At 47.7% G+C, this 23210-nt stretch overlaps 1 protein-coding gene across 2 annotated transcripts; it reads right to left on the bottom strand.

The window, feature by feature from the left end:
- Window positions 1-152: 152 nt before the first annotated feature.
- LOC118508290 (cell growth regulator with RING finger domain protein 1-like) lies at window positions 153-22645 on the bottom strand. 2 transcript variants are annotated; one of them, XM_036047934.1, is made up of 8 exons: window positions 22435-22645; window positions 16934-19252; window positions 11227-11384; window positions 8286-8457; window positions 7669-7819; window positions 4250-4357; window positions 1538-1850; window positions 153-1047 (listed from the first exon to the last, which is right to left on the bottom strand). In XM_036047934.1, exons 2-8 carry the CDS (start codon window positions 17038-17040, stop codon window positions 866-868), a joined length of 1191 nt encoding a protein of 396 aa, XP_035903827.1. In that variant the 5' UTR covers window positions 17041-19252; window positions 22435-22645; the 3' UTR covers window positions 153-865. The 2 variants fall into 2 exon arrangements, with proteins under 2 accessions (XP_035903827.1, XP_035903828.1); XM_036047935.1 differs by lacking the exon at window positions 16934-19252.
- Window positions 22646-23210: the final 565 nt, after the last annotated feature.

The raw sequence follows: 23210 nt of genomic DNA, 5'->3' as shown, positions 1-23210 counted from the left end.
GGCAATCATTTGAATTGATCGTTTCTTGTCGATTGGAGTGCATGAAGATAATCAATATTTTTTTTAATGCATTTCGAAGCTTCATCAAACAATCATTTCCAGCTTGAGGGCAAAGAGCAGGACAAACAATAGGTAAAAAATGCCACAGTTAATTCACAGCGTTTAATAAATCTTTATTTAAAACACAAATCAGTCATCCGTAGATAAAGATTTTCGATTCTCTCGTTTCGCTTTTGCTAACATTCGCGCGCGCACACACACTCACATCACTTACGTTTCGGTTTTTAAAAATCACAGCTAAAGAAATAAACCTTATCGAAACAACCGTTCGCTAGAATAGTTCGCATGCAGAAACAAAAAAAAACCCCTCAAATAAAAGTTGTGGACCAATTATTGAAACGACGACCCCAGTTCGAAATTTCACAAACGATCGGTAGCATAGATCTCCACAGCACAGCGTCTGCCCCAACAAATTTCATTCCCTTATCACCTTTAAACGATCCCACCTTATCTATGCCACTAGCAACGCCTGACTTTGCGGGGAGGGGAGAGTGTGGTCCGGAAACGCGAAACTTTACCGCCGAACGTACGAATCATGTGTAACTAATACTTAATATATCATTTTCATACTTTATACCCCCCCCCCCCATTACTTTTTCAACTATAGCTTTTCCCATCTCTTAAACACAATGCGGTGTGTGTCCAATTTGGTTGTCCCTGCCTGTCCCCTGCTGCCGGAAGACACTGAGCCAGACGAAATATTCGTGGACGAAATCGCGACGGATGTGTAAGATACGACCGGCACAACGCTAATACTACTAACTCATCCCGCACGCATACGGTGCGCCTCCTGCTGCACCGTTCTTCACCGAAAGCCGAGAAAATCGGTAAGCCGATCGTTGAGCGCGTCCAGCCAGTGAACGGTTCCCTTCGGTTTGCCGTTGACCTTCAGCTCACCCGTCGTGTTGGCCGGCAAATATTCCTCGGTTCGTATGCAGAAGTAGCTCGTTATCGTCGCCCGACACATGGGACACCGGTCCAGTTTGGCTGTTGTAAGAAAGGAAGAAAAAGCAGTCAATGGCCGGCTAATAGATGTAGGCCGAGAGATATCGACGACGCAGCTCCCACAGACAGCTGGTAGTGTGCAGGGATATGATACCGCGGACGCGGACGGTGTATGCCTTTAGAACGGTGTTTTGCTAATTAATCTACGCACGCACGTGGTTAACCTTAACGAGGGTTGTAAAATATGTGGAGCATGCGTGTGGTTAGGCTAGAGAGCCAGAACAGGAGGCAAAGTGGTAAATCGACTAATTACTACTACCATTTTGCATACCGCGTCACACACATCACTAATAGACGAGAAAAAAGCGCACACACAAACTCGGGTTTAATCAGCTCAGCAACTTTCCTGAAGCGAACGTTCATTGGCAAAATGAACTTTCCCTCACCATTGAACCATGGAACGTTTGTCTCGCGGAGTGGGCGATTAAGTACACCGACGTCTCTTAAGCTAGCGGACAAAACTGAAACTTACAGAAACAAACTGCGCAGATGCACGTATGTCGGCACGGTAGCAGCGCTCGTGAAAGTGGAAAGTAATGGCACACAACGCACAGCTGCTCGCCCACGGGACAATCTCGTGGCGCGGAATCCGAACAGAGCAGCGGCTCATTATTGCCGGCACAGGCTACCGGTTCCGCGAGCGACAACGTTCCGGTTGGGACGGTGGCTGTTCCTGTGGTGCCACCACCAGCTCCACCGTTTCCGGTAGATGCTCCACCGTTGGCGCTATTAGAGGTGGCTGCTTCATCGGATGTCATGGGATCACCGGTCGCTAGATACAGTTGCTGCAATGAGAAAATAAGAAAAGAGTAGAAGAGACGTTAACCAATTGAGCAAAGCCGTTGGCGATATTTCCCTGAGGTCCAAGACCCTGTGTCTTAAAGATCCACAAAACATGCCCAATGTCTATTATGTACGGACAAAATATCGAAGAACACCCTATACCAAGGTATAGGGATATATTCTGGCCATTAGTGCTTCTAACTTGACCGTAAAGGCAAAACAGAAACTAATGAGAGTGCCCGAGGGCTTTTGTCCCCTAAAGCTCAGAGAACTCTGCCAAACCAGGAAACAAAGTCCAGCCCGTCGGTTCATTTTAGACGGACCTTGAGGATGGAATGGTAGGACTCATAAACCAGATACTGATGATTAGTTTAGTACATCTTTTCCAACGAATAGATACAAAAGTGCTTTGTGGACCCTTGATCCTTGATGCTTTCGTTCTGAATCCTTCGGGACTTGATCCTTAATCCATGAGGTCTTGAGCCTCTGTACAGGGACTTGAAGTAAGCCGTAGCTGATGGCAGATACGGAAGTGAAGTCGTTTCAAACGATAGTACTAAATATCGAATCTAGTCCGGACCATCTCCCCGCACGCAGGATATAATAAAATCAAGAAAACCAGTCTGGTCCCTGTCTGGACAGATTGTTCTACAAACTTCACAAAGTAAATGTGACTCACAAATGAACGCGGCTGACGATTCTTGTGAAAAATATCTTTCCGACGATTGGCGCTTCTTAGAAGAGACTGACCATCTGACCTTAGCGCATCGATCATTAGAATTTTTATGAGCAGTCCTCTATCGGTAAACCTTATCCATTCATTCTGCAGCCAAAAACGGGTGTGGGGGGTCGCCTGATCGCTGTTAAAGCCTCAAAAAGATTTAATAAAAGCTCGCAAACATTTTTACGATACCCTCGGCTAAGGTTACGATTAAAGGCCGTAATCGTTGCTTGAGACCATCTAGAAGCATTGTTGATCTAGAACGCTTCTTGAACGTAGGATTCTACATATTTCCAATCGCCATCTAAATTTAGATCATTATGAACAATAATTATACCCAGAGGGAGATAGTCTGAATCATACTGTTTACCATTCAAAAAACGGCACGTTGCACGGGAAGTGATTGGACCTTTTCCTTATTGGTGGCCCCTCATTTCCAATTCAACACGATTTTCGGACATTCGACACCTTCACCGTCGTCGTCGTGGCGTAGCCTTGTAGCATGGCGCAAAAACCGACCGTTCCGAACTGATGTGTTCGATTTCGCGCGATCGATGCTCGGAACGGAACGAGCCGTGCGCGACAACCTACCACAAGAACCAGAACCACCCGACGACGTTAATCGCAAACCAATAAACAACCAAGTGCCGAAAACAAAAAAAAAAAGATTCCAACTCCCAACTAAACCGGTATCGATACATGCTAGCTAACCCACTAGAGCGCCAGGCGAACGGTGGACCTCAGCCTCAGCCTCAGCCATCCGATCCAGCAGTAAGGTTCATTTATCTGCGTCCGAGGTGGCCGGGTGCGCGCGGTTGCAATGTATCGCGGCGCGGTTTAAATGAAAACCAGTCAACTTTTAGCAGCCAATGACCGTTTCACCTTCTGCTCCACTCGATCATAGAGACACCGCTCCACCGCTCCACCGCTCCACCGCTCCGATGCTGCCGATCGTTTCCCATTTGAGATCGAAAGCATAAGCACGTGTGTGGAGCGTTTGTGTGTGCTCGTGTGTCGTTACGACGGTGGCTGCGCGGTCGATGCTGTTGCCACATGTTGCCCATGAAAAAGAAAACTGGCCAGCAACGGGGGTGCCACAGCCGCGTGGTGCATACATGTTGGCCGGAGGTGGGCAGGATGTGTGAAATGAAAAACAAAACCCATCCTCCCGCTCCGTAACCTTTCGTCCGGTGACACTAGTTTTCCAGCATCCGTTACTGGCATAGACGTTGCAGAATTGTGCACCATCTCTCTGCCGAATCCAGCGTTAGGCGTCGATGCAACTATCGCGATCGAGTGACTGGTCCCTTTGCCGACACCACGTACATTGGTTGAATTGAACTGTGAAGGTCGCCTCAGTGCGCTCCTTGGCGTGGTGGTACGTTGGCCGACATGGACATGCTCCGAGACTCGCACGCGAATTGCGCAATGTCGAGCCCCTCGCATTCGGGTTGGCTGTGTGGGGTGGAATGTTTGTTCTAAGCCCCCGTGACGAATTCAAATTCCGTTCGCCAATTAATCTGTTCGCTCTGTCTGGTGGCACCGCACGTGGTGGTGGTGGTGGTGGTGGTGGTGGTAGAAGTGTTTCGGCAAATCAGCGATCAGGTGTCATAGCACCGTAAGTTCGTTAACTCTCGAGCTGTTGCAGCTTGCTGTTGATCTATTCGTCTAAGCACTTACCTTCAAGCATGATAGTTGACCGCTTGCCTGTTTCAAGTACTGGGCCAAAATTGACGTCGGCAGTGGACAGACTGGATCCCGCAGATGAACGACGTTTACCAGTATTACCTGCGTGAGTATAGAATTAAAACAGTCGCTTAGTTTACGTTCAATAGTGTGAGCTAAATTAGTTTTTGTTTTACTTATTAGTTATTTTATACAAAGCAGATAGAGAGTTCATACACAAGATCCAATCTTTCGTCCTAGGTCCTACAGTAGAGCAGTTTTTATGGCTCGGATTATTTTTTTTAGTAGCAGGGAAGGATCAACTATTACTCAAACTAATAGTGATGATCTCCAACACGAATAGGGCCTTTTGAACGCCATGTTGTCTAGGGATCGATGAGGCTCTCATGGGATCCACTATGAAGTCTCGTGATAGATGAGGACCTTTCGACTACGAGACCCTTCGAACGCCAAGGCCTTTCAGACTATGAGATGAGGCTTGGTAGACGAGGTCAGTTGTTAGAGAAGCCCCCATCGATTACGAGGTTTCTTGCTTGATGAGGCCTATACTTAGAGACCTCAGAGCTCCAAGCCTCTCTCGACGAAGGCTCACCGGCTAGGACGTCTCCTTTTAGTTGAGTACGATGAGAATCCTTCATCTTCGAGGCTTTTTTTTATGGGAGATAGTTCCTTGAACGACAAAACTTTTTGAAGTAAAAAGCCCCCAGTTTGAACTGCCACTGCCAACTACAGCGAAGTCTTTTTCCATCCACAGCGTAATCCACAAGGAATTTGGTTCTTCTTTTTGAAATACTTTCTATCTGTACACCCCCTCATTGAAGCGTTTCGTTAGAATCATCGCCGAAAAATTCCACCAAATTCCGATGGATCCTCGAGATTTCGGCACGCTGCCGAGTGCCAGACAGCATCACTGTTATAAACCCCAGAATTCCATTGTGCTTCCTATACGAGACGGCTAAAATATTGTACCTCATTAACGTGAAGCTTTGTTCGTACACGCTTTACCCATTTATTATAGCCGGCCTTGTTACGGCAAGCCTCGGTCATCAAGGTCGGCTCGCTGTCGCTGCAGAAAATGGCAAACCCACCGACAATTTTACGACACGTTCTAGCGGTCCAAACGAACGGGCGGGCTGAAACACATCCCGGATTCTTTCCAATGTACGTCATGCCGGTGAGTGGGTCGATACGATTGATCGATACGTCCACAGCGTTCTCCATCCAGAGCTCTGGCTAGGTGGACGGCAAACGCAAACAGTCTATCGAACCGTTTCGGCTACACGGAGTCGCAACCATGTCAAACCGGTAGTAGTCCATCGGATTAGACTTTGCGGGCCTCATAGGGATGAAGTGTGCCTCCCTCAGACAGGACACTACCTTACACGCTTACCGGTAAAAATAAAGACAGCACATGGTACTGCAGCCAAACCAGTCCATTAGCAAATCAATATTACCAAATGTCTTCTCGAACAAACACTCGAAATGTTTTATGCGGCATGACGAAAGCCTTTTTCTACCCAAACGACGCGTGCGTGCTTCTCCGCGCCGAAAGATGATCTCGATCTCGGAATTGACCACCATAAGATCACTTCTCGCCAAAACCGGTCCACCGTGTGCGAGCCCGATGATGACGGTATAACCGCGTCTGCTCGGTTGGGAGAGAGAAAGGAGCCAACCGAATATTACGACATTAGTAGTGTGACGTTAATATTCCTCCACGATCACACGGTGTGACATTGAAGAGACATCCATGCAAATTCGACCCACAGCCTGGTAGATCCTCTTCCAGCGAGGTTACCGGTACGTACCACTCGAACACAATTTGCTTTCTCTAAAGACAAGTGATAACTTCATATGGTGTAATGGTTTTTTCTTTGCGGTCTGTCTTTCGGTCTTTCTCTCCAGGATTATTCAAAGCACATTGTACTTACAACCAAAGTGATCATTACTCAACCACAACGGGTAAACACAACACAAAAAACCCAAACAAGACATTGAAGCAAACATCTCCAAAGTACGGCGCACCTCGCCGCCATGTGCGTCACAGCGACCACGTGCGTCGCCGTGTACTTTGAAAAGAAAGTGAAAACCGGAACGGAGCGTAAATGCAGCGTATCGCGCCCGATGGAGATGCCGAGCAGATGAAACCGGGTGATGCCCTTTCTACAGTTCCCGGGTGAAAGTGTGTCCCGTGAGCACCGGAGGAGCTGTCGATCCGGTTCGTTTCACCGACGGGTTGTTTTTAGCCGTCTTTTGAAATTCACCAGCAGTGTAAATACACTACCACGCAAAGGACCGGCACCGACAGATGAACTAAACTTTCCCTACGGCCCAGGGTAACTTTCACCAGCGTACGGAAGACATTTTCTAACCTCACAAGGTCACAAACACCATTGGTGATGATGACCCATTCGAGATGATTGATGGGATGTGGCGAGAGTGATTCGCGGTCTGTGATAGGATGGGATAGTGATTCGGTCTTTCTTTGGCCTACAAGAGACCTACACACATGGGGAGCAAATCAATGCAAACTCCAATGTCCTGAACAGATGGTTGCCTCACAGCAACAGGCAACAACTCCACCATGGTTGATTATGCAAGGACAAGAACTATATTTGCTTTCCCTCATTTCGGCAAACTTCCTGACGCTTCCGTCCCGTGTTTAACGTTCGCAAATTTCTCCTTACTCTCCCCCCCTCGTAACACTACTTATACAAAAACTCACTTCCTTGCGAGACCCAAAAAAAAAAAACCGGCACCGACCGTAATCGATCGGCGCAACGACAACAGCGCAAAGATTCCCCCGGCGGAACGACAGGCGGGGATTTCGCGCAAATTCGGCTGTTTACATATGGAAACGGCGAGGAAACAACCATCTTCGTTATGAGCGTTATGTTGTTTTACATAATCTGTTTGCTCTCGCCGAGTTCCGAACAGCCCAAAACCGGCCGACACCATCATCATGTGTCGCCTGCTGCCCGAAAATGTGGGACACAGCATTCGATCGGGTTTATTGAATTTTGCATTCACGGACTTTTGGCCGTTACGTTCAAAACCGAAAAAAAGGTGAAGAGAAGATACGCAGGCGAAATATTACTCAACATTTAATTTATGCACACACACACACACACAACTATAAATATATATATTGTTGCTGGCGTAATCGAACCAAGAGAGGAAATGCAAAAATCAATAATATCATCCGCGTGAAGGCGTCAGCAACCGGAATGGAGGCTGCGTAATCGGGACTGTGTGTCGATGTTGAGTTTTTTTTTTATTGTTGTCGTGGAGGTCACCTTTTAGGTCAGAGAGAAAGTGAAGACGATTGATGGAGGTATTCTGGTGTGTGCGGGCTGTGAACCCCAACCCCAGATCCAGAAGGAAGATTGTTGCCAAAACGGCACATCACTTACCGTCTCATCCGGATGAAGCAGCTCCTCTGGTTCGGTTTCCCGGATCATAAACACCACCAACGGGTAGGCTAGCCGGGGCGGAGCACCCAGGATCAACGGTGGCTTCGGAGACTGCAGTGCGATGATGTGCTCCGTATGCGGTTGACAGCATCTGTTTGTTGGGGGATGGAGATCAAGCCCGATCAAGTAGGAACCGGAAAAACAAGGCGAAAAAGAGAAGGGAAAAATACAAAACACGATCAGTGAGGGTAGAATACGACGATGATGTTGTGTTGCGGACGAGACACATAAACCCAGCTGATACCAACTTTTGCTCGATTGCAGATTCTGACAAGTTTTGGGGGTTTTCCCCCCGACAATTCCTATATCGCACGGATACGTGGTCAAGACTACTGGGGGTGGTGTCGTCGTTGGTGAGGTGAAGGAATAACTTTTTTCTAAAAATGAATACGGAACGAACTCCGATTGCGGTGTGAGAAAAGGGCGCCTTTGCAAAGGTAAGGGTCGAATCGATCGAGCAAAAGAGTTGCGCACGGGTACTAACGAACATCGAACATCGGAACAAGCCAATCGAGGGGCTGCTGCAGTGAGCGCAATACGAGGCAGTGAAGTCAGACCTTACGTTAGTTGCCAGTTGCTGACAGTAGCTGGAATCGACAATGTGCGCATTCGATGCCTCCCGCAGATCGTTCCACGTTCGCCACAGTGACACATGCAGCTCGCGGATCGATACGCCCCAGAACGCTTGCAGCGAGTACTTCACCTGACTGGACACCGCTAGGCGTACCTCTGGAAGAAAGAGAGAGAAACGAACACAACCATTAGTCAATCGCGATGTTACGTGTCTGGCTGGGTGCTGTGACAAACGCTGTGTGGACAGAAATAGTGCTTGAGGGAAGTTAAAATCAGGTGACATTTAACGAGCTAATCGATCAATCAGGAAGCGACGTATTAACCCGTTTATACGTTGACCCTTGTATCGCGAACCCCATCGAACGCTTGCCGTACGCGGAAAGTGAAAATAGTCTCCGATAATGCACGCATGCTGTACTCCTGCCAGGTGATTGCAACCTGCTCAAAGGGGTACCCCCGTGGGTTACTCGTCAACAACGAGGAAGTGTACGCGATATCCTCACGTGAGCTTGGTCACGTAGTTCTAGCACTCGCTAGAACTAGAACAGGTATTACAATTCATTTCGTTTCTCAGATAAATCGAACTAAATCGACGGTTTGAATAATGTGTTGTAGGGGCATCGACAACTTCGGTTCTCTAGACTACAAAGACCTGCGACTAAGCTGACCCCTAAAGGAAAAATTAGCATAGATCTTAGCCTTCAAGGTTCAGAATTTACCACATTTAAGTTTGAGAAAGGACGAGCTCTTGTACGGTTTGTATCGGCGTACAGATACGACATTCTTGGCAGATCTTGGGCAGGTTAGTTATCTCGACTTACATTGGCAATGCCAAACTTGTGGCCATAAAATAAGAAAACTACATTTAATTGGATAAAACATTCTATTAATATCTGCCTGTGTTGTTGCATATCTGGGGGCAAACATATAAAGTTACAGAAAGCCAGACATGGCAGGCCGCGACCTTTCGAGGGTGAAGAAATTGTTGGATGCCATAAGACTTCCTGGTAAGTTGGAAATATACAATGTATAAATACTCAGGTCTCAGGTCTATCACTCAGGTCAAGAATCTGTTGAGGAAAGTCCGGGTGACAGAGTTCCAATCTGTCCAACACTAGACTGGCCAGTATTTTAGCATTCGCCACAAAGTACTTACGATGACTCAATGTCATACAGAACAAAATAGAATTCCCAGTAACTCACACACACGCTGTCCGGGAAGGCGGCGGAACATGAGACTAATGCCAGGCCAGTTGGTGGTGCTGTGCAAATGTAATCAATGAACGAACCACCTACAACGGGAAGCAGCCATTTACTCCTATCTTCAGTACAACGCTTGCATGTGTTCCCGCCTGCCCATCATACAGTATGTGTGCGAAGGCATTAGTTGTGCCAAGGAAATGGAAATGAAAACAGTGGTAGAACGTAGCGCCGCTTCTACATATTTCACGACTTTGTTTACGAGCGCAGGGTCGTACTTAATGCGAACTCACCCCCCCTCAGAACTTCACATTCCCTATGCACATTAATGAACAGACTACAGACGGGATGCTGCTCCAGCGGTGCATCTTACGGCGATGGCACGCCACGTCACGTGTGTCTCTTTAGCTCGTTTAATGCGAAGCCATTAATTCTACGACACACATATTCCGTGTTCATCATTCGTTTCGTGCGTCACAATTACCGAGCGGCGGTTTTAACCGGCAGCAGAAAGGAAGATGCCTGCGGCTCGAAAGCTGTATAAATTCTAACCGCCTTACGCAACCGCACTGGACCGAATGGAAAATGATCACAAAAAGCTTTTTAAAGCCACGAAAATCGATCCGACCACCTTACGCACGATCCCAACGCGGTAGTGAAGCAACGACGAAAAAAAAGCTCAAATTTATCGCGCATGCATCGAGCGTTAGGACAGGCACCACATCTAAAATGTGTTAAACGTGCAACGTATGTATAACGGCTTTTACATCGGCTTGGCTACCACACTCGTTCGCGTTTGATCAGCTTGTTAGCAAATGCTGCAAAACAATATTCTTTTCGCCTAAAGCCTACAACCCTTACACGAGTTCGGATTCTAGTGTACTGTTCGACTAGACCTCTATAACTTCCTAATTTGTTTTACCACTCTATTTGCATTTTGAATTGCTTCTTTTTCGCGCCTTTCGTCCATCTGATGCTCTTGTTTGGAATACGAAATGTGATCACCGTTGTGAGTGGTAGCAATTATTGCTATAAAACCCACAAAACCGGCACGTGTGCTGTTTGCTTTGCATTAAGCATTAAAGGCGTTGTTTTTTTTGGTTGTTGGGAGGATTCTTTTGATTATTAAAGTGAGATGTCACCTTTGCAATCAAAAATATGAAAACGAAATTTAACTTTCAAAAATCTTTTCACAACGGCAACAAGCAAGTACAATTGGTTGGCAACAGCTGTTGGTAAATTGGAAGTGATTACTAATTCAGTAGCTGATGCCGTGTATGTGCCACGCATGGTCTATTCCATACAATCTATTTCTTACGCTTGATCGGACACATTCTCCACGCTCCAGCGTTGGACCATCTAAAGCCCAAAGTCCTATCGCCAGCGGGTGTTCTTGTAAGGTTGGGTTTTGGCAAACGTTCCGACGCCCGGTATGGTTGGTGGTTTCACGCTGTCGTAATCCATTCCATTCTAGCTCTAAAAGTGAACTGCATCGCACCCTTTCGTAACATCCGACCGCTACTGCTACCAACCGATACTGATCGCGATCTTCTAACGCTCGCTCGCCAGGCATGATCGTGCGTTGGCCCCCGGGGAAGCGAAAGAATTCGATAGGCATACCCCAAATACGTGCAGTCGTCGGTGCGTTTTTTGCGTTACCAATAAGCCCTTCCCCGGCGAGCCGGCAAAAGAACGCACATTGAATCAGTCGAGTTCGATACCTACCGTCAAACGAGTTGTTTCCCGCGTCGAGCAGCCGAAATGTGAACGGTATGTGGACACGGGTCATTTTCAGGCGCGGTACATGCACGTTGTGGTTCTGCTGCGCTACGTTCGACGGCCTTAAAACGTCATCGGCCTGCACTCGAAGTATCACGGCGGCCCTGGAAGTAAACGGGGTGCAGATGAGACTTTTTGTGTTTCGTTTCGTTTCGTTCGCCTGATGATGATGTTGATGAGTGTAATGAGATGAATCGTGAGACCCCGTGCACAGCGATAGCACAGTAACGGTACAAGCGGACCAGCGGAACACAACCAGATGTACAGTAACACGAGAGAAATTGGAACGAAGGTCTATGGGAGGAAGGTGGCGGTGCCGGCCACTCCGCACGCGTGATCCAAATGGTAAAGGTAGACACAGCGATTTGATGTGAAGGCTGTTGGGTAGTTGAAGAACCGTTAAAGAAGTCAACCCCAATCAGACATACACCGTTGGCCTTCTGAGAGTGCCAGTGCCGCGTACAACCGCGTGTTTGCCCCACCATCGTCCACTTTGCAAGCCCCATCTGGTAGACATTTATTCTCCAGCCCTTCTTCTCAGATACACAGGCCCGTATGTCCTCGTGTGTATGTGCATAGTGCTCAAACACTTCAGCTGCTCCGTACAGAACCGTTTACAGTGTTAATGCTGCTCTTGTTGACTTTCGGGGAGGGGAGGGGAGTGCAATAAACCAAGTCAACAAGTCCTCGGACCCGTACGGTAAGGCACACCGCCAAAGAAAGAAAGTAAACCCCGATTGGTTCACCGATGGTTGGCACAAAGAAATGCCGGTAAAGCAACTGGAAAGGCTGCAAGCCACGCCTGAAGAGATGTAGGAAACGGCAGCAGCATTCCCTACAGCATCCCTTCTAGGGCAGTGGTATCTGGTGGACAATCAGCGTCACCGCACACACACACAGCCCATCACGATGCTATGGATGGCGCAGCGCACTGACCACCGACCATCTCTGCAATAAACAGCGTGGCGAAATGAGCAGTGTCGCAAAGAACGTGCTGTGCAAATCGACCCCGCCGGCAACGATCTCCAGCTGACTCAACGCGCCGCCCGCCCCCCCCCCCAAAGGCGATCCACATTTCGCAAGCAATTCCGAAGAACCTACTCAAACATGTCCAGCCAGAGAAACCGGACAACGCGTGTTGCCTGAATTATCCACCGACCCGGTCCCCGGTGTGCGACCGTTCTCTCTGTGCTCTAGCATCAGGATCCTGGATGGAGACGACCAGCAAGTAGCGGCGCTGTTCGATACGATCGGCGAGATACGCCGAAGATACATGGTCAACTCCACACACCGATCGATCACCGAACGGCCGAAAACGTTCCAGGTCCTCCCCACCACCATTGGGTGCGCTGAGGTGCGCTGAGGTGCGGGCTTGAGACAAGCGGCCAGCACACCGGTTTAAAACCAAGTCAAGGCTGACGAAGTTTTTTCAGACTCAGATGTGTGCGTGAGTATGGCGTTTGTTTGGCATTCGCTAGCCGCTGCTGAACGCCGCACAGCCTCCACGGCAACGGCTTGGTCGAGTCGTGGCCGTTTTTTTTTTCTTCTGTCTTCGACTTTGCAGAAATTTTTGCACCAGCCATCGAAGAGTGGTGACAGCGACTCGTGCAAATCTATCTCACAACAAGCATGGCCAGCTTAAGACGATCGGTCCAAGCGTCTTTTGTGCGGGGTTTTGGTAATTGAAGTTTTGCGAGCGTGAAAAATGATCTCCCACTTATGGTTGAATCGCAAGCAAACAAAAAAGGACCTTAAATTAGCGGCTAGCAACAAGAACACTTGCTCGGCATGAGCTTTTTTTGTGTTGATCTAGAGAGTTTTACCGTTGAACATAAAGGCGATCGCGGGTCGAGACTTGCGGGACTCGAGACCATCTCACTGTAACTGTAAGAAACGTGCAACTAACATCCCCTGACCAAAATAAGTATAATTCACCAGGTTTCCATCCAGGTGTGGTATACTCCTTTGTGGCTTGTGACGAGCAAGGACATAACAAATACGAAATGCCTGTCTAAACTACCCATTTAAATCGTACGTGAAGAATTCTTTACTCTTTGGATCCCTTGAGAAAATCCCAATCCTCCCATCGTCCCTAATCCCGGTATAAACAGGATTTTTGGATTGATCTTCAGATGGCGGACCTGCACCAAGGACACGCAAAGGAAAGATAAGACCAAAACGCTTCTCGAATGGCGTGTCGAATACCATACGAAGTTCACGTTAAAGGCATCTTTCGAGTATTCCTTCGATCGATCTATTTAGGTATAGGTGAATATCAAGAGTAAGGATTAATAGCAAGTGATCAGATCAAGGCAGAATAGTTATATGAGGACCTTATATCGAACCCTACCAGGCCAAAGAAACCGTCACGAGGGTTAACCGTTCAATCCTATCTTGATATTCAACCCTATTGATATTCAACCCTATCTTGGCCGAGGCGACAGCGACCTATCCGTTCTCCTGGAGTGAGGACCGACTATCCAACTACGTGGTATCTATAAGTCTAGTGTCAGGTCACGCTCGAGCAGAGCCGTTGCTCCAGGAACTTGAAGGTCCCTCGTACGGTGAATACTTCGATACGGGAAGCCTGGATGAAGTGTGTGCCAGGTAACGGTAGAGTCGTGAACTTGAAGCAACGACGTTCTGCGATAGCAATACCATCTTGATACCTGATGAGTCCATATGACCCACCCAAGAAGAGCTTTGTATTTCTGTTCTAACACTCTACAACGTTGACCCAAAAATTTGAAAACTAAACAACGAACAAGAATCAATCCCTACTATCTATGACTAGTCACTCAGAAGGTTCTCTCAAAGATCTAGCTAAACATGATCCTCATATGCAGCAAATGGTTATCCAGTAAGTTGCAAATAAAAACCTTTTACTGTTTCTCGTCCACCCATCTTAGCACCTGTATGCCAGGCATTAGCCGTTTGACGCGGTTCGACGGTTGCTGAGCACGCGGCGATGCGTCGTTATGCGGAAGACAACTGCTGATCCGTTTTATGGTTACGTGTCGTACGCGATCACTTCATTCTCACGTCCCTTCTCCCTCTCCCTACCTCATACACACACACACACACAGCAAAGTATGGCCACGGTTCAAAACTACGGTTGAACGCACGCACCGACGAACGAACCGATTGCTGCGCTTCCCTTTGGGTGTGCGAATGCTGCCTGCCTGCCTGCCTGCCCGCTGTCCGTACGCCGGTTCACCGGTTTGCGAATGATAATGAAATCATAATAATGCCGGTACAACAACTTGCGGCATGAGGCGTAGCGTACCGCCTCGCTCCAACTCTAAACAGCAAGGGGAGAATAAAAAAGACAGATCCTCCCCCACCCGCCCAAATCCGAGCGGCGAGTGTTTCTGTGCTGATGGTGGTTAATTTATGCTGCCCACGGGTGTGCTCCTACACTCCGAAACGTCCCTCGTTCCGTTTCGGGGACCGACCGGCGGAGACTCTGGTTGGGCAGCAGCAATACGCCACTTCACGATAGTAGGGGTGAAGCCGATAACGCAAAAGGAACATTGAAACATTGCCACTTTTGGGACGATTTGTTTCTTTCCGTTTCTGGCTGCGCGTCGCACTTTCAAGGACGCACCCAACAGCGCTGGTGACAAATCCGCCAAACGGCTGACGTAGCATTTGTAGACTCTCACACGAGCATGACGAAATACGAAGCGCGAATCTATTTTGGCCGAGCGTTCTTATCATGGAAGCGGTGGGGGGGATGGAGCTGTGGACTTCTATCAAGTTCGATGGATGGTGTAAACATTAGTTCTGTTTTCGTTGTGGAATGTTCGGAATTCTGAGGGGTAGAAATTGATTTAAAAAAATATTTTAAGTCTGAAGTTTAGTAATATGACTTGCATTATTTTGTAGGCTTAGTGGAACTTGCTCAAGAAATCACCACACTTGAAGAATTCAAATTATCCTTCTTTAAAGTTCCTCTGAGATATGTTAGAGACAACACAATGATATTTAAAATAATATTTTTGAAACATTTTGATTCATAATCGACATTGAACGATCATCCGATGCGATCCCTTCCCAAATGCCTAGCTGCGGTTCTGTTTCAAAAACTTCTCTCACCCAAGAATCAATTAATTAGCATATTTGTGATCGATCAGTCATGAAACGATTGTTCCCGTGAAGACGGCGGCGCCAACACCTCCACCAGAAATGCTTTTTTTATTTTCGGAATTTTATTTCCCGCCGAGATTCGGCAAAGGCCCTTAAAAGAATAATCCCAAACACCAATTTTGGCCGTGTTCCCTGGATAATAGGTTCATATTTTCTCCTACGACTTCTATTTCGGGGTGGGGGGGGGGGGGGGGGGGGGAGGTTGGGCTGCCAATATCAATGCGCACCATCAGCGATAGAAACGCTATCTCGCTACGGTTATCGAGCACGGAGAGGACTCTAATACGATTCGCGTTGCGCTTAAAACGATGCCCTTGAAACTAACAAAACACCGAAAACTAAAACCTGCGACACCCCCGGAAGTTGGGCGACGATCAGAGGCATCCGAACGGTAAAATAGTAAACGAAGTCGGTCGTCACCGCACCACCGCATGGTGGCTCTTCAAAACAAGTTTCATCATCCCACTTCCCTTTTGGGGTGGTGGTCGTGGCCCACGAAACCCTCCCTACACGTGCCTGCGCGATAGATTCCACAGCGCGATTCCAAAAAGCTCTCGCTTAGAAATTGGTGCACCGTGAAAATATTGGGGTGGTGTTTGCTTTAAACGATCTTACGGAAAATGAAATTTTTCCTTTTACGATCGTATGCATTAGTTATATTTATATTTATAAAGAAAATACTGGGTTGGTCCGGTGGCCGAGGCGACAGCGGCGCCGGTCTTCACACGGCACAGCCGGGATTCAAATCCCATCCAGATCGCCTCCCCGTACACAGGGCTGACTTCTTTGCTACGGGTAAAATTAAGTCACAGAAAGCCAGAAATAGCAGTCCGAGTCCGAGACCTCTCGAGGTTGTAGTGCCAAGGAATATTCATTAAATTTTGCATTCCTGGACAGTTAGCTGGGATTTAAGCCTTGTTGGTCATACCAATAAATATAAGTCTTCTGCCGGCCTCATCAGGACCTTGACGATCAGATGTTACTCCGTCTTGGCTACAGAATGATTGAGTAACGCTCTTCAAAAGTGGTTTGCCCAAAATATTCTATTGATCGCAGTTGAGGACAGTAGGCAGTCTCTTCGATTCCGATAGAGTTTTTTTTACTAATTAGATGGAGCTTCCTATACAGCTGGATCAAAGTTTTCCCATCGATAACCTTATTGGCTTTCAAGAGCCTAATGTAAAAACTCGAGCAATTATATCCAGACGCCAGTATGTCATTGTCCACATCCCAAATCGCTCAATGATCAACCTCAAGCATCAAATCTACAGATACGGTTCTTCTTCGGCAGTTTTGGCCATAGTTTCTATAAATCAATTGATAACGCCATAACAGACTTGATACAAAAGACAATGGCTACTACGGTAGCTCGCTAGGACATTGGGGCCGAATCGAAGGAAAACCTGTGAAACTCAGTCTCCATTACAGCCATGACAATGTAGAAATTTAAAAAAGAAAGCAACGAAAAGCGAGAAAAACCTGTGCGTGTGCAAGTATTACTTACTTGATCAGGAACATGATCGTCGCGCCGATGCACACGATCACCGCAGTCAGCGGAAGCAGGTTGGTGATTTCTGCTGCGGAAAACGCTAACGTACTGAACGCACTCATCGTGAATGTTTGTTGTTTGCTTGCTTGCGCTTTTTTCTTGGCGTTTGCCTAACGGCACGGCAAAAGTCCTTCCAACACACACACACACACAGTCTTCAGTCTTCAGTGGCCGGGCTGTGTTATCACCTTCTTTCGTCACTGCTCATTCGACCATGCACGCGTTGTGTTTAAATGGTTTGTTGTTAATTAAAAGGCAAAGATTTTGCTATCATCACAACACCAGGGCTCAGGTTTGGACCGATTGGTGGTCGTTGATAAGGTTTCGCTTCTTCCGGGAGATCCAGCGCTAAACGAGGGACCACCGGATGGGACGCGATCGCGATTCACACACTCACACGTACGATCACTAACAATTGGCCAGCACTTATAACACGCTGGAAGATGATGCAGGCAATTTAGATCAACCAACGAACCCAAAACAACCCACTACAACACTACAGTTTCATCGAACACACGCACGCGACACAACATGATCAGCAAAGGCGTGCATCGAAGATCTGGTCGGCATTGGTGGTGACTCGCCCTGCTGTTGTCTTTCTTTCTTTCTACGCCACCGTACCGTAGAAGGTGCTCGCTTGATCTTGATCTACCACCGGTAAGAAAGACGACTGGTTCTCCAACAACGCAACGGACGACGAGCGCCGAGTCACACGATGTGAGACGACGGATGGGCAGGTGGGAAAAATAGAAAGTAGCCCGAATTTAGATCGTTTTGCGATCTTTACTTCCCTCTCGCGCGTTTGCCTTTCTGATTTTCTGACGGTTTTCTTCTCGTCGCGTTTATGCTCCGCGCTCGCTCCTGTGCTCGCCGAGCTTGTTGTTTGCTTATGCGCCGGCGCTTTCTTTCGCCCGATCGTCTCCGCCTGATGGCGAGCGTGGCACGTCTTGGGAAGGAAGATGAAAGCGCCGCAATCCGTTCGGCCCAACCTTTCTGCCGCCCGTCCGATCTTCAACACTACTGAAATGGTGTTATGCGGTTGTTGTTGCGCAGTTTCCACCGCAGTGAGCTGAACTTTCACGCGCAAAAAGTCCCCGCGATCCCCAGTCGGGTTGATTAGCCTGCGCGGGCGAAGAGAGTTTACTGCTCTGTTGTAGACAACAAGAACGGTTCTATTAACCGATGCTGCTCTCTGTCTGCTGTTTGCTTACTGGCCGCGTCTTACGATGACGACAAGGTAATTCTATACCAGACTCACACACACACAGCCACAGCCACAGCTTTCCAACGCAAACACAGCGTTACGACGGTGTGTGCGAGCGATCCTCCTCTGTACGACGGCCAGACGTTGGTTGATCAGATCGATCGAGCTGCTGCCACAACAACGGGAACGGGCCTGCCACTGCAGAAGTATGCTGCCTGCAATGGAACGTACAGCAAAACACGCGTCGAAAGCTACCACCAGTGCCGATCACCGACTGCAACAACTTGGAACGCTTGCTTCCCGGCCGACTCGCGGTACATTGCCTCCGCCTCTCAACAGCGCTGAAACATAACTGAACCGTGCGTGAATGCGTCCGGTCCGGTTCGGGCAGGCGGACCTGTGTGCTTCGATGGTCTCTCCCACCTTCTCCCCCCCCCCCCCCCCCTACCACCCCGCACCGGCTCAACTGCCACGACCGGATGAACGAACCTGGTCGATGGCGAGCGAACGAATCGCGTCGTCGGGTGCAGCAACCGCACCGAGAGCTGGGCCGTTTAAGATGAAAAGAACGATGATGATGATGGTGGGGCTAAACTTGCAGCTCTGGCTTTTGTAGCACCAGCAGCAACAGCATCAACCACCGCGGTTGCGGCTACCAACTCGTGGCTAAATCGTTCGCGGGCCCCACAACACCCAGGACTTCTGATGGTAGATGGTGGCCGTTGTTGTTATCGTTCGTTATGTTCTTCTCTGTTTCCTCCGGAGGCCTTATTTTTTTCGTTGTTTGTTTCGTGGGAGAGCCGGCCCTGCTCTAATGCATTCGGATACAGCTGCACCACACCACCAAATATATGCTGCTGCTGCTGCTGCTGCCTCCTCTTCTGATCCGCCGTTCACCTCCGGCGATTTCAGCAGCAGTGGTGATCGCTTTTCCTCGGCTCCACTAAAATATGCTGCACGCCGAACGAAGCAAACGGGGAACTGGGGTGGGTTTTTGGTTTTGCACGGATGGAAGAGCTTTTTGGTAATCCGGGGATAGTTCGCTTCGCAAATTAATCACTTTATTCGGCCTGAAAGGGGAACAGGAAAGAGAAAATCGAGAAAGGTGTGCTTTTTTTTAATATGATCCTTTTTTTGGCGTGATCTGATTGTAGTTTTGGAGATATCAAAATGAGGTTAGTTGTGGTAATAGTGGTAGGAAGCTTTCCCACCAGCTTTCACCACGCATCTTGCCCTATTAAGTCTTGCACTCGTTTGCCTCGGACGGGATCGTAATTAAATATTTTATACGACAACAAAAAGTTTACAATAGATTAGGGTGTCTCGAACATCTTGAAACCGAACAAACAAAAAAATGTGAGAAAGGAAATTACAAATGAAATTAAAATCTTCTTTAATTCTTCTGAATTCTTTCTGTGTGTTTGACAGCCTGAGGAAACTTCTCCACTCTAAATACCTGTCGCGATGGACTTAAGCAGGGACTGTACAGAACATTTATAGTTACATACGCATACGCCTCTGAGACATGGACTCTGGTCAAAACAGACAAAACCTCTCAAACCCTCAAAAGTGTCTTACTCAGAAGGATTTTTAGCTCCGTCTGTATGGAAGGGCAATGGAGGAGCCCCTGTAATGACGAGCTCTATGAGTACGGTGATCACACCAACGTGCAGCGAATTAGAGACGGCTCCGATGGGCTGATCATGTCACCGATCATGATACCGCACGAACCAGCCTGTAAAGTCCTTTTAGGCCGTCCACACGGACAGGGCAGGCGTGGTAAACCGCCAGTACGGCCGAGATAATCGATTGGCAGACGAAGGTGCTAAACCGTGAGCGGTATCGAGGATTGTTGCAGAAGCGGTTGAGGAGCCGGATAAGTAATAAATATAATTCTTGTACAATATGCAATAGCTGTTTGAAGATACACAGTACAATACTTCTTAGCCTAAACAATTCTTTTTCTTCTTCCTTAGCACTACAACCTCGAGAGGTCTCGGCCTGCCATTTCTGGCTTTCTGTGACTTGATTTTACCCGTAGTAAAGTAGTCAGCCCTGCGTACGGGGAGTCGGTCTGGATGGGATTTGAACCCCGGTTTGGAATTTGATTTGAATAGAGCTATCGACTCTATTGTTAAGTAAAAAAACGTTAACTGTAGTTAGCACATGTTGAACTAAAATTTTAACACTGGTGCATTGTCTAGCATTAATAATTGATTTCACACGTGGCACCATCATTCTTATTCGATGGTAAGTTACATGTTTGACTACGACCGGTAAATACATTTTCTCCTGAGAAAGGAGCTAAGCTGAAGAAGTAATGTAGCACGTAAAGCTCTTTTGAATGCTCAAGTGATTTCGATAACGAAAGACAACGAAATTCCACCATACACCGGATTTAAGCAAAGCTGGGAAGCACTTCTTCGCCAAGGTCATCATCATGCCTCGTGCTTTCTTTTCGTAAAAAATGTGCCAAATCTAACACACTTCCTTGTGTCTAAAAGGGAAAGCGTTATAAAATGTAAATTACGGATAAGACATTCTGCTATGGTCCATCCAGCCGTTTCATATTTTCCTCCCTCTCCAAAAAAGTGCTTATATATTACATCATCTGATAGGAATGTTTTTTTTTTGCTTTTTGTTTGGTTCGTTTCCTCTCCTTGAGGTGGTTTGGTTTGTATCACTCACCACACATCCCTCGCGCGGTTTCAGCGGTTTCGATCGGTCTTGGTCCCGCGGTTCGTCGTCGCCGTCGTACACGTTTACAATCAGTCTTATCGTGTTTTACCGACCGCATATGTGCGTGTGTGTGGGTGTGTGTGTTTGCACAGTTGACTTCATTTTTTGCCCACTTATGCTTTTGTTTTGTTGCCTATCATCTATCGGTTGCCGAGTGGCTGCTGGTGCGACTTGTACGGGCGGATGGCAAACGGAACAACACACACGGCTAACTAGATTGCACAGCTTCAGCTTCCTCCAAACATTATCGTCGGCCGAGGGAGTCCCCACCAGGTTACGGTGTATCCGCCAAAGGAAGGACGTTTGCGTTTGCCAAGAAGTTCATTGATGCGTGTGTGCACGGGGACACCTACCTGATACCCGGGGGTAGGTAGGTATCTGCGTCGTCTCTCGATCGCTCCCTCTCGCTCGCTCCCGGCGATGTTTCCCTTTTCGTTTGTTTTCTATCGTTTTCTTTACCAATTTTCCTATCCCCACTCGGCGTATGTATGTTTGTAGTTGCACAAGTACAGAGTGCGTCGTCCCACGAAGGGCAGACCTGAAGTTGGTGCTTATTCGATGCGCCGCCGTATATGCTCCCTCCCATCCCCACCCGCGTCCGGGTTGGCGTCCTTCAGCAGTTTGATTCTTGTTTATACTTTACATCGATACGGCGAGGGCTTTTCGACTCGGTTTCGTCTCGAGGGCATACGGTGTGCTTGTACTTGCACTGGCCACAGACTACCACGGTACCACGAAAAAGGAGGCCTTCGTGATTTGGCTTCACTTGAGCTTCAGATGAAATTAACGAACGCAATAAACGTCTTTCCCATTTCCCTTTTTATAGCCTACTAGAAAAGCAGTACCGGTTTGATGTGAGCCCCGTTTCCATCTCAACCGAATTCGTTTCAATCCGCTAAATTCTCACCATGCCTTTTTGCTGTGTTGGGGCTCGAGTGTTAGCTACAACAGCTGTACAGCATCAGCTAACGGTGCGGCTGCCGAGACGGATCGTGGGATGAAGAAAATGCCACAAGAGAAAGAATTTAGGACACGCAGAGCCGCAAGCGTTACCATTTTCTAACTCGATGGTTACTTCCGCTGGGTGATGTGAAACCGTGACAAAACGTACTCGGCCAAAATTGGCACACCATTTAACACCGGCGCTGTCCCGTGAGAGAGTCCACTATTCGCGTACCAGACTGGTCTGACACATCTGGGTTTTCCAGAAAGTATGCAAACTGAACTAGAACACGATAAGTGGGCAACGTCAATTTGCATTATGTTGTTGTTTGCCGAAGAAATATGCGCTGTACTTTCATGCTTAGCTGGTTGTCAATTAGAATCTTTTCCGAAGGCGCTTCTGCCGGAAGGTGCTTCTTTTGTTTGCGAACTGCAAAGCTCAACAACGCACCCATGTCGATGCGATGCTGAAAGTCGTCGCCGCAGCTCACAGCTTCTCGGCTTTCCGCATTGTTCCGTGATACGCTTGCGATATGCATTTTATCAACAACAAATTGCAATTCTTACCTACCTTTGTTAGTAACCGGATTCCGCAGCCGGTGAACCTACGACTGGACACTCAGACACCGTGTGTTTTTGTCTTTGCCTTGTTGCCAGAAAACTATCGCATAAAAACCACGCAGCTTCTTTCCATTAGTCACGTTTGTTATTGAGCGTTTGTGCTTTTTTTTTGTTTGGGCTGTGTATGGGGGTAGAAAAACATACGCTGGATGTACGGCGCACTGTCACATGGAATCAGCTGATTTAAAAATTACCCCTTTTTTGGTTTGACACACACTGACAGCTGCTGTCAGATGAGGCCAGGGAGGGATATTTTTGTCCATGCAGCAGAAAAACGGTATTTTCATGAGTGTCGTTCAAAATGACAGTTGGTGGTGTATGGACGGCAAAGTTTGGAATGTTTTGTTCAGTACAATTAAATTATTGATGAAGAATTAAGCCATTCAAGCTCTTTTATCGAAAGATGTGCCCAATTATAACACCTTAATTCTAATGGAATGTTCTGGAAAGGGGTAAATTGAACAAGAGTTCAAAATCCCTTCCCAATAGCCCATTTTCAGGTTTAAATAGCGTTAATGAACTAATTTAATGATCCAGTGGCTGAGAAGAGTCGACGCCGGTTTTTCACACGACGGAAGCGGTAGCGAACCTATGTTTCGCAGCCTTCGTTCCAATGTAGCTATGAAGGGATCTGACTATCCTATTGCGTGGTACGAGTAAGTCTAGTAAGACACTTGATAGCCGGCATGACTCAGCAGGTCCTTAAGCCTTACGAAGATGAGTGAA

This window comes from Anopheles stephensi, chromosome 2, assembly GCF_013141755.1.
Source record: "Anopheles stephensi strain Indian chromosome 2, UCI_ANSTEP_V1.0, whole genome shotgun sequence".
Classification (NCBI taxonomy): domain Eukaryota; kingdom Metazoa; phylum Arthropoda; class Insecta; order Diptera; family Culicidae; genus Anopheles; species Anopheles stephensi.
Note: the sequence above shows the minus strand (reverse complement) of the source record. Positions and strands in the feature narration are given on the sequence as shown.

Bases quoted from the DNA above. Each gene is read 5' to 3' on its own strand.
- LOC118508290 (XM_036047934.1), bottom strand. From the start codon at position 17,040: ATGAGTGCGTTCAGTACGTTAGCGTTTTCCGCAGCAGAAATCACCAAC. The intron at 11,385-16,933 runs GTAAGTAATACT...GTTTACTTCCAG, and splicing joins ACGATCATGTTCCTGATCAA to GGCCGCCGTGATACTTCGAG. The intron at 8,458-11,226 runs GTAGGTATCGAA...TCTTTCTTCCAG, and splicing joins GGGAAACAACTCGTTTGACG to AGGTACGCCTAGCGGTGTCC.